We start from the raw sequence: 14,987 nt of genomic DNA, 5'->3' as shown, positions 1-14,987 counted from the left end.
AAAGACACTTTCAAACCTTAATTTAATATCTCAAACTCTTAAGCAGGATGTGGGGAGTAGCGTTACTCTGTCTGTAACCCTCTGTGAGTGCTGTTTACTGCATATGTTTGACTAATCATGGTCAGAGGTTAGCTAAGGTTTATGGCCGGGAGAGGCAGCACCAGCATATTTCCCCCCAAGCTAGATTGTCTGATAATTTTATGCACAGACCTGCACAGTCTAATTTGTGTGTAAATGCATGTGTGAAACACTGTTCATGTGTGTGTGCAAACTGGATGTGGGTCTTTCCAGTGGACAGATATCTTGCTTGCTGCAGGCAATCCAGGAAATACTATCCATCTATTTCCTCGGATGTGACTGTGTGTATGAGTGTGTGTGTTTGTGTTTGAACAGCCAGCTGGACTCCCCATAAAAGGACTAGATGAGTTGGGGGGGGGGGGGGGGGGTGATGGGCAGAGGGATGAAGGATAGACGGGTCACAGCCTCCTGCCAGCTTGTCCTGAATCAGAAGTTGGACTTTTTTTGAGGATTTTCCTGTCCCTTCTCTTTCTGCATTTGCACCACTTCAGATTTTTTATCCACTTTTCAACCCTGCCCCGGCCTTTATCTAGGTTTTCAACTCTTGCAGAATTTCTGCTGCCCATCCACCTCATTTCCTTCCCATCCCCTTCAGTCATTCCATGCTGCCAGCATTCTCTCATCTCTGTGCATTGTGCACTGGTCAGCTCCAGCTAGATATTCTGCACCCAAGCGAGCCATGCATAGTTGGCATCATTTGTAATGTGGCATTGTGTGTGGTGGTTATGGCGATGTTGTACATATCTCACTTTGATCAGCAGAAACATTTGGTCTGTAACTGTCTAAACAGCAACGTTTTACCTCTGAATGCTCAGGATACAGAAATGAGAAGTAGGCCCTGTGTGTGTGTGTGTGTGCGAGCACACTGATTAAGTTTCCCAAAATGCCTGCAAGAACAATACAAGGCCATTCTTCAACTTCTTCCTCCCTGCCCGCCTCTTTCATCCTGATCTTTTTTCCTGGATGTCCTTTTTTTCCCCCTTCATGCAACCCCACAGCTCTTCCTCCTCTAATTCGCGGCCCCAGTGGAGGCTGGGAAGAACTCATGACACGTGATGGCTGCTTGACGGGAGCAGAAACGCTCGACAGCATGCTTTTATCTACCATTTAACAGAACAGAGAGGAGCTGTTAACAGTTCTCAGCAGGGAAATTAGAAGAATGTGTTGGGCCCGTGTATACAAAGTGCTGGGGTATTAACTGTTACATTACTGAGAGCTGAGGCCTATTGCCTCTGACAGTTTAAATTTAGCACTGAGGGACTGAAACTGGCTTCTATTGCTCCAGAACAAAAGCAGGACTCCTTTTATCCAAAGTCATGGTATCTTGTCATTAAAGATTGTGAGAACATTAGACAACATCAGAGAATGATTATCACAGCTTCCCATGATGAACAGTTCCTTGCTAGCTGCAGACTATATTATAAAAATGACCGGCTGTTGTAATCAACTTGTTTAGAAGCTGACCTTTGACATGTCAGCCCAAACAAATTTAGGTACTGGAAGAATGTCAGACCACATTCAGAGAAGGTCTGTGTCCCATAAGACTGAATTCTTTGAGCAGCATAAATTCAAATGTGCCTCACAGATGTGATTTCTGTTAAACTTAACTTCACAAAGAAGGCAACAAGCTACAAGTGAGATGTAATGAACCTCAAACTATCAGTTGCATTTAGCTCACTGTCATAAAAATTGTGTTTTAACCCTCGATTACATGAACACTGTTTCAACTGATGTCACCACTTAACTGTAAACTGCCAACAACAAAACCCACTGTATGAAAGATACCCCAAATTTGATGGTTGAGAATGGATCATTTTATAATCTTTACAAAAACCACCAGGCAAATTCTAAATAATATGTGCCTTATTAGCAATTAACCTTATCTTAATTACAGGATTTGTAATTAATTAGGCTAATCAATCGCATTTTAATGTCATACCTGCTAAAGGCCCCCAAATAAAAAAATTGAATTTTGAATTCTGGGACATTACAAATTTGTAGTGCATGACTAATCAATAGAATACACCAAGAAGAGATGATTTGAAATCCACATTTTTATTGTTATTTTTATTTTATTTTTATAAGTGTGCTGAAATGACCTACCTCCAAATCAGTGTGACTTCTGCTGTTATTATTGAGAGACCAGTTCAGATATGCGTGGCTTGACCTTGACAAGTGCTACTGTTATATCATTTTCACAGTAAAGTCTGTATCTGTTGTTTTCCATGCAGCTTAAGGAAGTGTTCCTTTATTTTTGCCAGTGAGAGACTAGAGTTGCTCAACTTGACATTGCAAATCATTCACTGACTCCCATCACGTTCCGTTATACAGTCAGTCAGTCATTTTCTTAACCCGCTTAATCCGTTTACGCAGGTCGCGGGGGGAGCACCCTGGGCACGACGCCAGTGTACCGCGGAGCCACATAGAGACAAACAATCATTCACACACACACACTCCCTCCTACGGTCAATTTGGGACCGGCCAATCAACCTGAAGCGCATGCTTTTGGAGGTGGGAGGAAGCCGGAGAACCCGGAGAAACCCACGCAGACACGGGGAGAGCATGCGAACTCCGCACAGAGCGGGACTCGATCCCAGACCCGCCGTGTTGTGAGGCGACAGCGCTACCCACTGCGCCACCGTGCCGCCCCGTTCCGTTATACAGTACATGTTAATTCACGTTGCACATATTCATCCGACCATTTTCTTTTTTTGCTCAACATAGTTACTATGAATCAAAATGTTAAGAAAGCAATTCGATGACGTACCATCATGACAGGCATAAATCGAATCCTGAGTGCGCAAAATCCTCTTTAGCACAGGTAGGCTAATCGATGTAGCGTGATCACCTGCAGCCAGTGGTGGCTAAGGGGGGCGTATCATCATGAATTGACATGTGTCAAACGCACACAGTGATTTGTGTATGTTCGGCCAAAACACCCGACATGATGTGATAGGTGTTTTGTCTTGACCTCCGTCTCTGCCAAACCCCTGAGACCGACTCACCGAACCCCTAGGGTTCGATTGAACCCAGGTTAAGAACCACTACAACAGGCATTTCCTTTAAAAGGGTAAGCTAACGTTACAGGAACTGACAAGACAACTGTGTGTCCTTGACATGTTTTGCAATTAAATGATACGTTAGGCTGGAGCTGCTTCGGTGATATGAAAATTCTCTTTTACAAAAGGTACAAATCACTGAGCCCGAGTGGGCTTGCCTCACTCTCCTGTGTCGCGTCCATGTCTGTTATCAATCACCCTGCTTTTGACTAGTGGCACAGGTAGGAAGTCACGTACCATTGCAGCCTACGGGTCACTCAATGGGCCAAATTTAAAATGATTGCGCATTGACTTGCCACTCACGATTAATTGCATTTATTTTTATAGTTAATTTGCAGCGTAATCAATTAATCTAATTGACGCGTTAAACTCACAGCCCTAATATATATATATATATATATATATATATATATATATATATATATATACCGGCCAATAAGCTGTCTCAGTACAACATGGTAGCTCCTGTCAAGCATCATAGCGGCTAAGATGAGTAGGCACATGGATCAACATATGAGCGGGGCAAAGAAAGGAGTTGGTAGTTACACCAGGGGAGCCAAGCACCAGCTACTGGTGGACAGAGCAGTACACAGAGACTGTAAGAATAGGCAGACCAACTTGTGCACCGCCTGGATTGACTACCAGAAAGCCTACGACTCAATGCCACACACGTGGATACTGGAATGTCTGGAACTGTATAAGATCAACAGGGCACTAAGAGCCTTCCTCAAGAACTCAATGGGGAAGTGGAAGACAACCCTGGAGACTAACTCCAAGCCAATTGTCCAAGTTAACATCAAGTGCGGCATATATCAAGGGGATGCACTATCACCACTGCTGTTCTGCATAGGCCTGAACCCCCTCAGTCACATCATCACAAAGAGTGGCTACGGATACCGATTCCAAAGTGGGACAACAAGCAGCCATCTGCTCTACATGGATGACATCAAGCTGTATGCCAGGAATGAGCGAGAAATTGACTCACTGATCCACACCACCAGGATCTACAGCGACGACATAGGGATGTCATTCAGATTAGACAAATGTGGCCGGATGGTATCAAGAAGAGGCAAGATGGTCAGAATTGAAGGGGTCGACCTACCAGGGGGCAGGATGGAAGACATCAAGGACAGCTACAAATACCTTGGAACCCCACAGGCTAATGGCAACCATGAGGAGGCCGCAAGGAAGTCATCCACAGCCAAATACCTCCAGAGAGTAAGGCAAGTCCTGAGAAGTCAGCTGAATGGCAAGAACAAGGTCCGAGCCATCAACATGTATGCACTGCCTGTCATCAGATACCCCGCTGGGATCATAAGCTGGCCAAAGGAGGAGATAGAAGCCACAGACATCAAGACGAGAAAGCTCTTCACCATGCATGGAGGGTTTCACCCCAAGTCCAGCATCCTGAGGCTGTACACTAAGCGGAAAGAGGGAGGCCGAGGAGAAACCTGAGGAGGAAGAGGAGGAGGAGGAGACAACATGGAGGGACAAGCCCCTACAAGGCATGTACCACCGTCAGATAGAGGAAGTGGCTGATATCAAGAAGACCTACCAATGGCTGAATAAAGCTGGACTGACAGACAGCACAGAGGCACTGATAATGGCAGCACAAGAACAGGCCCTAAGTACAAGGGCAATAGAGGCCAATATCTACCACAGTAGATCTGACCCAAGGTGCAGGCTATGTAAAGAAGCCCCAGAGTCAGTCCAGCATGTGGTAGCAGGGTGTAAGATGCTCGCCAGCTCAGCATATATGGAAAGGCACAACCAAGTAGCTGTGATAGTGTACAGGAACATCTGTTCCCAGTATGGACTAGAAGTACCCAAATCCCAATGGGACATACCACCGAAGGTGGTTGAGAACGGCAAGGCTAAGATCCTGTGGGACTTCAGCTTCCAGACCGACAAATAGCTGCTGGCTAACAAACCGGACATAGTGGTGCTGGACAAAGAGCAGAAGAGAGCAGTGGTGATAGATACGGCGATTCCAGCTGATGCCAGCATCAGGAAGAAGGAACATGAAAAGATTGAGAAATATCAAGGGTTTAAAGAACAGCTGGAACTGATGTGGAAGGTCAAGGTTAATGTGGTCCCCGTGGTAGTAGGAGCACTTGGGGCAGTGACCCCCAAACTGGAAGAGTGGCTCCAGCAGATTTCTGGAACAACATCTGAAGCCTCAGTCCAGAAGAGCGCAGTCCTAGGAACAGCTAAGATACTGCGCAGAACCCTCAGACTCCCAGGCCTCTGGTAGAGGACCCGAGCTTGAGGATGACACACAGATACCACCCCACAAGGGGGAGAGGGACATTTTATATATTGTGTGTGTGTGTGATGAATATTTTTTGTACAAGCCAACTGGTCTGAACAGCCTCATTGACTCAATACATGCTTGGTGCTGCAACCAACTAAAGCAAGAGTGTCCGAACTACTGTTAACAGCAAACTATTAAAATATACTTGACTATTCTTAGCAATTCTTATTTTTACCAGTAGTGGAACCACTCATATTCGTTGAAGACTCGTCAATATAGCAGCTTCTCCTTCCAGAAAATTAGTTTAAAAAATACAAGACATGGTGGTAAAATGAGTATTTCTTCATTAAAGTCAAGGGGAAGTGTGTCTCCTCCATGGGGGAGGTGTTCCGGGCATGTCCTACCGGGAGGAGACCTCGTGGAAGACCTAGGACACGCTGGAGGGACTATGTCTCTCGGCTGGCCTGGGAACGCCTCGGGCTCCCCCCGGAGGAGCTGGAGGAGGTGTCTGGGGAGAGAGAAGTATGGGCATCCCTGCTGCGACTGCTGCCCCCGCGACCTGGCCCCGGATAAGCAGTAGATGATGGATGGATGGATGGGAAGTGTGTGTGCAGTGCTACCATAGCTATCTGAGATTGTGTGTGTGTGTGTGTGTGTGTGTGTGTGTGTGTGTGTGTGTGTGTGTGTGTGTGTGTTTGTTTGTTTGTGTGTGTTCAGTTAGACATCACAAGCCGTTTGAGAAAACTGTCCTGTAGTGTTTTATGGGATGTTGTGATGTGTGTGTTGCTGTTAAAAATACATACACATCTCCTGCACTCTACATTCTGTGCATCTGTGCATGTGCTTCAACACTGGTATGTGTGTGAGTGTGTGTGTGTGTGTGTGTGTGTGTGTGTGTGTGTGTGTGTGTGTGTGTGTGTGTGTGTGTGTGTGTGTGTGTGTGTGTGTCTGTGTGTGTGTGTATGTTTGTGTGTGTGTGTGTGTGTGTGAGGAGCCAGCAGGGGCTGGTATTTTGATAATGTGCTGCTAAAATGTTTGCAAAAAATAAATGGAAATCCATTCATGGAAAGTTGTGATGTAGGCTGTTTACTTTTTTTTATTAAAGAATATTGAATTATCAGGCATAACTTACATGCATTTGACTGATTTTGTTCATGTTAACTCTAATAGTGGCCCAGCCAGTCATATATTTTTTCTGTTTGAGGAAAAAAAAACATTTGGACACCCCTGGACTAAAGAAAAGCACCATTTTAAAATGTGTTCAGCTCCAAGTATTGTCTCAGTGCTAAGCTTCCCTTTGTGCAGCGGGTATAGGAACTGCAGTGCACCAGGGATTATGCTGCTTTGTGAGTCTATGAGAGGACATTTTTAGTGTCTGTTTTCTCAGAGGAGGATTTTTAGACTTTGCAGGTGGCAAACAACCACAATGAGCTAGTTAACAGAAAATAACTTGTTGCTGCTTAGGCAATCCAACTATGGAAAACTGTTTGAGCTACTCTCATTTCCTGATTCATCATGGAAATTCAGGCCAAAGAATAAATCCCAAAACACTTTATGATGAAGGCACAAAATGACTAGTTGGGTAAAGGAATTAGTTTGCTCATGTTTAAGATGCTCATTTAATTGGAATCCATGAGCTTTGCTTCAGATGTGTAACAATGGACTTCTCAGAGTGGAGCCTTCATATTTAGGTCAGGAGTTGTTTAACTGATTTGTTTCATGCATTTGGCTGCTGTAATTACTTACAGACACTTTGTCAAATCATTCAGCCACCCACATACCTAGTGAGTCAAATGACGCAGTAGTGTTTTGATTCACTACCAGTGGCAGAATGGCCATTGGAGTGTTAGTGGTTCACATGGCTTGACATCTCAAACTTGTTCCAGTGCATAAGAGAAAGATAGCAAAAGTTTTTAGCACAAAGTAACTTCTCTTTAATGGTGGGAAACAAAGTAAAAAAATGCACTGGAAATATTTGGAAATTTACCCTCTGAAGGAAAATATTTGACCCTATGGTGTAACCGTTCAAGGTTTAGGACTGACCCGTGATGCATTTAATATCTTTCTGATTGCTATTTGAAATTTGACACAGTTGTTAAGTTGTTTTGTTGCATTATTCCTCAAATTAAATACAGTTGCTTCATAAAACTTTTGGCAAAAATGATTTGCAAAATTTAAAGTATGAAAAATTTAGAAGTCCAGGTCCATCTGTCAGTGTTGGACAGGAGAACATGAAAGAACCAGCATTTCAAAGAAATTCTCCTGTAGATCTAAACTTGAACACAAAGCACAGACAAGGACTGAGACAGTTTGTATGATGTGTGCCTTGTTAACTCGTTTTTCAAAAATGCAGGTGGTGGTGCTCTGTCTCGCTGAGGTTAAGGATGGGAGAGCAGCAAATCTACAAATGCAGCTTTGCAAATGCTGTTATGATAAAGGACTGTGTTTCTACCATATTCACACCGTTTTCTCAGGACTACTTCAGTTTTCAGTTGGCTTCCCCCAGAAGGCACTGCTGCTAGGAAATATCTTTATATGCATTGTGTGCTTTTACTGAAAAAATAAAAATCTGGACCTATTTTTCCTTTCTTTTTTTAGCTGAGCAATCTCCAACACTAATTCAACACACTTAGTCAGCTGCAGTACACGCACTAGTGCCAATGTTGTGGGAAATGATGCAAAAGCGTAAACCACAGATGGCTACCAACTGAAATAGAATAGCAATGGTCTTCCCACCTTGGCATCATTAGACATGTGAATGAATTATGTCTTCCACGGTTGAGCTGATGCTTTACAAACACAAGTTTATCCATCCATCGTCCACTGCTTATCTGGAGTCAGGTCGCGGGGGCAGCAGCTTCAACATGGAGCCCCAAACTTCCCTTTCCCCAGCCACATCCACCAGCTCTGACTGGGGGATCCCGAGGCGTTCCCAGGCCAGTGTTGATATACAATCCCTCCACCTGGTCCTGGGTCTGCCCCGAGATCTCCCCCTAGATGGACATGCCAGGCAGGAACACCAACAGAGAGGCGCCCTGGAGGCATCTGCACCAGATGCCCAAACCACCCAAGTTGACTCCTTTTGACGCGAAGGAGCAAGGACTCTACTCTGAGCCCCTTGCGAATAGAAGTGTTTCTCACCCTCTCTCCAAGGGAGACACCAGCTATCTGCCTGATAAAGTCCATTTCCGCATCTTAAATCCGCAGACCGCAATCTCGTTCTATTGGTCATGACCCATTGCTCATGACCATAGGTGAGGGTAGGAACGAAGATTGAACGGTACATGTAGAGCTTTGCCTCTTGGCTTAGCTACCTCTTTGTGGTAACAGTGCGGTAAAGCAACTGCAATACCGCTCCTGCTGCCCAAATTCTCCGTCCAATGTCACACTCCATTGTTCCTTCACTTGTGAACAAGACTCCAAGATACTTAAACTCCTTCACTTGTAAAGGACCTCATTCCCCACTCGGAGAAGGCAATCCACCGGCTTCCTGCTAAGGACCATGGCCTTGGATATGGGGGTGCTGATCCTCATCCCTGCCACTTCACACTTGGCTGCAAACTGCGCCAGTGAGTGCTGCAGGTCACAGGCTGATGAAGCAAATAGGACATTATCTGCAAAAAGCAGCGATGCAATCCTCAGTCCACCACACTGCAGACAGTTGGTGGGAAGACAAGTTATTACTGATATATTTCAATTTGCACTTAAAAAGTAACAGAATTTCTACAATGACAAGAGCTGTGTGCAATTACTCTTGACATCTTTGATTGGCAAAGTTTCCATTTAATAGTTAAGCGCTATAAAAATGTCCTGAAGGAAAACACCTTTATGTGCAGACATGCTAAGTGACTTTAGACGAGTGTCAGCTTAGAACACGAAACAAAAGAATTCAGTCTTTCTTGGTTGAGCAAAGCCCTGCATCAGTCCACATCTTGCCAGCTTCATTCTGTCCTGGCTCTCACCCTCTGTAAGTAAACCTGTTTAAGTGAGAGATCTGCTTTATACCCATATAGACATTTAATTATGGAGGTAAAGGAGCAAACCGTGAAACACCAAGAACCCATTTAACGCAGATGAAGATGAATCACAAAGCTTAAGCTTGATTTTAGGTGCTTGTAAAGATAAAACATATTTCATGTGCACAAGTTCTTCAAGGTGCTCAAGCATGTGTGTGTGTGTGCTATGTAAGTGATGTGTGTCCAGAAAGGATTTCTGCATGTTAAGTTTTTGTGTTGTGTGTGTTGTGTTTGCTGTGTGTGTGTGTGTGTGTGTGTGTGTCTGTGTATTGGGAGGGGAGAGTAGCCTCTTTGGTACTTTGAGTCAGTCACAATGCTAGGCTTTTAGCATGAACAGTAGCAGCTTAGCCACTTCTGAGCCTCCCACACATCCCTCCCAACACATCGCCTGGCTACAAAGCGTCTTTGTTCTCAGAGGAGACAATTCAAATCTCCAGCTCCTGTTTCCCACGGATTTTTCTAAATGTAGCTTTGCCTCTGTCTTTGTGCAAAAGAGTACTTTTTCTTTGTTTAGCCTTAAAGCTCTACATGGCGATTACTCAGACTAATCCTTGAATAAAGACTCATAGAAGAAGGAAAGGAAGCATTTTGACCGGACAGCAAGGCAATGTGGAACACAGCACTGTGAGAACACACACACTGATAGAAAAATGAAACTCCAACAGGTTTCCAAGTCCGATTGCCGATGTGCAGTAATGCATTTTAACATGTTGGCATATGATTGTGTTTGAGTATGCTTGTGAATGCAGGTGTAGATGTGTGTGTGATATCAGTGTGTGAAAGCATCAGAATAACCCACACCCGACACTGCTGCAAAAGCAGCCTACTCAACGCACGAGTTAAAACCCAGCAGAAACATCAAGCGTGCATGCAGACAAAACATCATATACCTAACCCTGGAAAAAAAAACAGAGCACATAGAGAGCTAATGCTAAGGACAAGTTAGTTTTTACTTAAAATAAATTCTAGATGAAAAGAATGGAAAGTTAGAACGAAGAGAAAGAAAAATAAACCTGTGCAAACTGGCTCACACCAACTTGAACCCCATGGAAGAGTTTTGAAACCTTCTAAAAGTCCCAACACTGTCTTATCCACTGCAGGGCCGGAACGCTCAAACAAGGGCCTGCTTTCAAACGCATACACCACAATTCACATTTAATTTACGTCTGCAGTGCTGCAGTTTCCAGTGTGGCTGCAAAGGCTCCAGTTTCAAGAGAGTGGTTTCAAATTGAAGTTATGACTTTTTGAGTTGGCCCTTGTCCTGCAATTTGGCTCTGCTGTGGGGAAAGGGTCAATCAAAAGCCTCTGCTGCGCACTGCTGAATGCTGGTCGGCGAGGAAAAAGAAATCCAATGTGAAGATTTACAGCGACAGCTTCCTCCAGATCTCAGATCAGCCCTGATCCCAGCTTGTGTGTGTGTTTGACAGAGATTTATGTGCAAGTGAATCTGCATGTCTGAGGAAGGTTAAGGCCTGTACTATATGTGTGTGTGTGTGTGTGTGTGTGTGTGTGTGTGTGTGTGTGTGTGTGTGTGCGCGCGCGTGTGTGTGTGTGTGTGTGTTTGTTTGTGTGTGTTCAGTTAGACATCACAAGCCATTTGAGAAAACTGTCCTGTAGTGTTTTATGGGATGTTGTGATGTGTGTGTTGCTGTTAAATATACATACACATCTCCTGCACTCTACATTCTGTGCATCTGTGCATGTGCTTCAACACTGGTATGTGTGTGTGTGTGTGTGTGTGTGTGTGTGTGTGTGTGTGTGTGTGTGTGTGTGTGTGTGTGTGTGTGTGTGTGTGTGTGTGTGTGTGTGAGTGTGTGTCTGCATGGTTTGATTGACTTACCAATGACGATGGCGGTGACCTGCTGCCTGCTGGCACCGTGCTTGTTTTTGACCTCACAAATAAACGTGGCGTTGACGGCGTTGTCCACCTTCCTCACCATCAGCTTGTTGCCGTCCACCATCACCGTGTCGGGCAAAGATCCAGACGCCCTGCAGGGAGCGAGATGGCAGGGAAAGAAAAGAATGAAATATGGTTGGAGGACAGCCGCATCGTCTTCTTACTGAATATTTACTGAAACACAGACACACACACACACAGACACACACACACACACACACACACACACACACACACACACACACACACACACACACACACACACACACACACACACACACACACACACACACACACACACACACACACCATGTGTCAGTAAAATAACATTTTACCTTACAAAAACTTCTTCTCCTTTTGGCTTTTCCCATCAGGGGTCGCCACAGCGAAATCAGTTGCCTCCATCTAACCCTTTCTTCTGCATCCTCTTCTCTTACACCAACTACCTTCATATCCTCTTTCACTACATCCATAAACCTCCTTTTTGGTCTTCCTCTAGGCCTCCTGCCTGGCAGTTCAAAAACTCAGCATTCTTCTACCAATATATTCTCTATCTCTCCTCTGGACAAGTCCAAACCTGGCCTCTCTGACTTTATCTCCAAAACCTCTAACATGTACTGTCCCTCTGATGTACTCATTCCTGATCCTATCCATCCAAAGAGAACCTCAGCATCTTCACCTCTGCTACCTCGAGCTCTGTCTCCTGTCTTCTCCTCAGTGACACTGTCTTCAGACCAAACAACATCGCTGGTCTCACCACAGTTTTGTACACCTTTCCTTTCGTTAGCTGAAACTCTTCTATCACACATCACACCTGACACTTTTCTCCACCCGTTCCATCCTGCCTGTACACACTTCTTCATTACTCTGGACTGTTGACCCTAAGTACTTAAAATCCTCCACCTTCTTGATCTCCTCTCCCTTTAATCTCACTCTTCCACTTGGGTCCCTCTCATTCACACACATGTACTCTGTCTTAATGCGGTTAACCTTCATTCCTCTCCTTTCCAGGACAACCCTCCACCTCTCTAGCTTCTCTTCCACCTGTTCCCTGCTCTCACTGCAGATCACAATGTCATCTGCAAACATTATAGTCCCTGGAGATTCCTGTCTAACCTTGTCTGTGAGCCTGTCCATCACCATAGCAAACAAGAGGCTCAGAGCTGATCCCTGATGTAGTCCCACCTTGAACTCCTCTGTCACACATGCAGCACACCTCACCGTTGTCTTACAGTCCTCATACATGTCCTGCACCGCTCTAACATACTTCTCTTGCACTCCAGACGTCTTGATACAATACCACAGTTGAGGACCGAGTGCCTTTACACTCTTCGTCCTCTTCAATGCCCTCCTCACTCCATTCTGACTAATCTTCGCTACCTCCTGGTAGCAGGAAGTAGCAGACAACAGCTACCTCTTCCAGTCTTTATTCTCTCTCACTTTCCTTGTTCATCAACTCTTCAAAGTACTCTTTCCATCTTCCCATCATACTACTGGCACCTGTAAATACACTTCCATCCCTATCCTTAATCACCCTAACCTGCTGCACGTCCTTCCCATCTCTGTCTCTCTGTCTTGCCAACCTATATAAATTAGTCTCTCCCTCCTTACTATTCAACCTAGCATACAAGTTATCATAAGCCCCTTGTTTGGCCTTTGCTACCTTTACTTTCGCCTTACATTGCATATCCCTGTACTCCTGTCTACTCTCTTCAGTCCTCTCAGTGTCCCACTTCTTCTTAGCTAAATTCTTTCTCTGTATACACTCCTGTACCTCCTCATTCCACCACCAAGTCTCTTTACTACTTTCCTTGCAGATGACACACCAAGTCTCCTACCTGTTTCCCTGATCACATTTGCTGTAGTGGTCCAGTCATCTGGAAGTACCTCCTGACCACCCAGAGCCTGTCTGAACTCCTTCCTAAAAGTCATGCAACACTCTTCCTTTTTCAGATTCCACCGTTCCATCCTCTATTCTGCCTTTGCCCTCTTCATCTTTCTCACCACCAGAGTCATCCGACACACCACCATCCTATGCTATTTGGCTACACTCTCGCCTGCCATTAATTTGCGGTCACTGATCTCCTTCAGATTACACAAGATGGAGCCTACCTGTGTGCTCCTACCTCCACTTTTATAGGTCACCCTATGTTCCTGCCTCTTTTCGAAGAAAGTATTCACTATAGCTGTTTTCATCCTTTTTGCAAAGTCAACCACCATCTGTCCTTCTGCATTCCTCTCCTGGATACCAAACCTGCTCATCACCTCTTCATCACCTCTGTTTTCTGCACCAACATGTCCGTTGAAGTCTGCACCAGTGACAACTCTCTCACTTCTAGGTATGCTCTGCATCACTTCATCAAAGTCCAGCCAGAATTTCTCCTTCTCCTCCAGCTCACATCCTGCCTTTGGAGTATACCCACTAACAACACTGAACATCACACCTTCGATTTCTAGCTTCAGACTCATCACTCTATCTGACACTCTTTTTACCTCCAGGACATTCCTAACAAACTCCTCCTTCAAGATATCTTTTACTCCATTTTTCTTCCTATCTAAACCATGATAGAACAACTTGAACTAAACGTTTAGTCTTGCTACCTGTCTACCTGGTCTCCTGGACACACAGTATGTCTACCTTCCTCCTCTGCATCATGTCAACCAAATCTCTACCTTTTCCCGTCATAGTTCCACCATTCAACGCCCCTACTCTCAGTCCTAATTTTACTAATTGCAAGCCTACAGGCCCCTAGTGTGTTGTGTTTCAAAGGCCTGTACACAACAATGTAAGTATGTATGCATAGTTGAACACATACTGTATGTGCATATAACTGTATAAAGAGTGGAGTGAAAAGACAAATTGTGTTTTTGTTTATATATATATATATATATATATATATATATATATATATATATATATATATATATATATATATATATATATATATATATATATATATATGTGTGTGTGTGAATGTTTAACCTTGGAGGGAGAGTGCAAAGAGAATTTCCCGTCTTCGGGACTAATAATGGATGATTCTTCTTCGACCAACAGGAGTCCAATTTTCATTGGTACCCTGTAGGTGAGCAGCACCAATGGCGGTTGTTGTTTACTCGACTGATCCGGTATGGAAGTCATAGATTTGATTTGCATGTTTGATTTGGCAAAAGTTTTACGTCGGATGCCCTTCCTGACACAACCCTTTGTATTTATTCCAGCTTGGGACACACACAGTAAAGGCACTGGCTTGTGCCCTCTTGTGGCTACATCTTATTCCTTACAAAAACACATCAAAAACAGTTGTTTTGAACTCTTCCATTCTGTTTACAGAACAATTAGCATCTCTGCTACTGTGAAGGAGTAAGAGGATCATCTGTCGATCCGAGGGTGATGCTTACATGGTCCAAGTTACAGTGGTGGGTGGCGGGTTGGCGTTAGCCAGGCATGTGAGCACGGCGTCCGAACGGCCAATGTACCAGTTGTCATCGTAGCCCTCTATGGATACAGAGGGGGGGTCTGAAAGAAAGAGGGGAAGATTTGATGACAGACACTTAATCGAGATTTTCCCAATGTCTGCCAATTCTCAGGGCTGCACCACTATCAGCTGACGAAGCAATGGAGCCCTCACACAGGTTAGCTCATGGCTAACTACCTGATCTGCTTGCTAAAGGGTTTTGAAGCA

The 14,987-nt window shown here is 44.5% G+C and overlaps 1 protein-coding gene across 5 annotated transcripts in view; it reads right to left on the bottom strand.

Moving 5' to 3' along the window:
- pvrl2l (PVR cell adhesion molecule related 2 like) overlaps nucleotides 1-14,987 on the bottom strand; it is a 296,522-nt gene that overhangs the window by 83,855 nt on the left and 197,680 nt on the right. For all 5 annotated transcript variants that reach the window (XM_068332346.1, XM_068332344.1, XM_068332342.1 and 2 more), the window contains exons 5-6: nucleotides 14,704-14,821; nucleotides 11,248-11,396 (exon numbers count right to left, since the gene is read on the bottom strand). In XM_068332346.1, coding sequence (XP_068188447.1) covers nucleotides 11,248-11,396; nucleotides 14,704-14,821 — 267 coding nt within the window. The remainder of the gene's footprint in view (nucleotides 1-11,247; nucleotides 11,397-14,703; nucleotides 14,822-14,987) is intronic.

Source organism: Antennarius striatus, chromosome 14 (genome assembly GCF_040054535.1).
Source record: "Antennarius striatus isolate MH-2024 chromosome 14, ASM4005453v1, whole genome shotgun sequence".
NCBI classification, from domain to species: Eukaryota; Metazoa; Chordata; class Actinopteri; order Lophiiformes; family Antennariidae; genus Antennarius; species Antennarius striatus.
The sequence above is the reverse complement of the archived record's forward strand: the minus strand, read 5'-3'. Positions and strand labels throughout refer to the sequence as shown.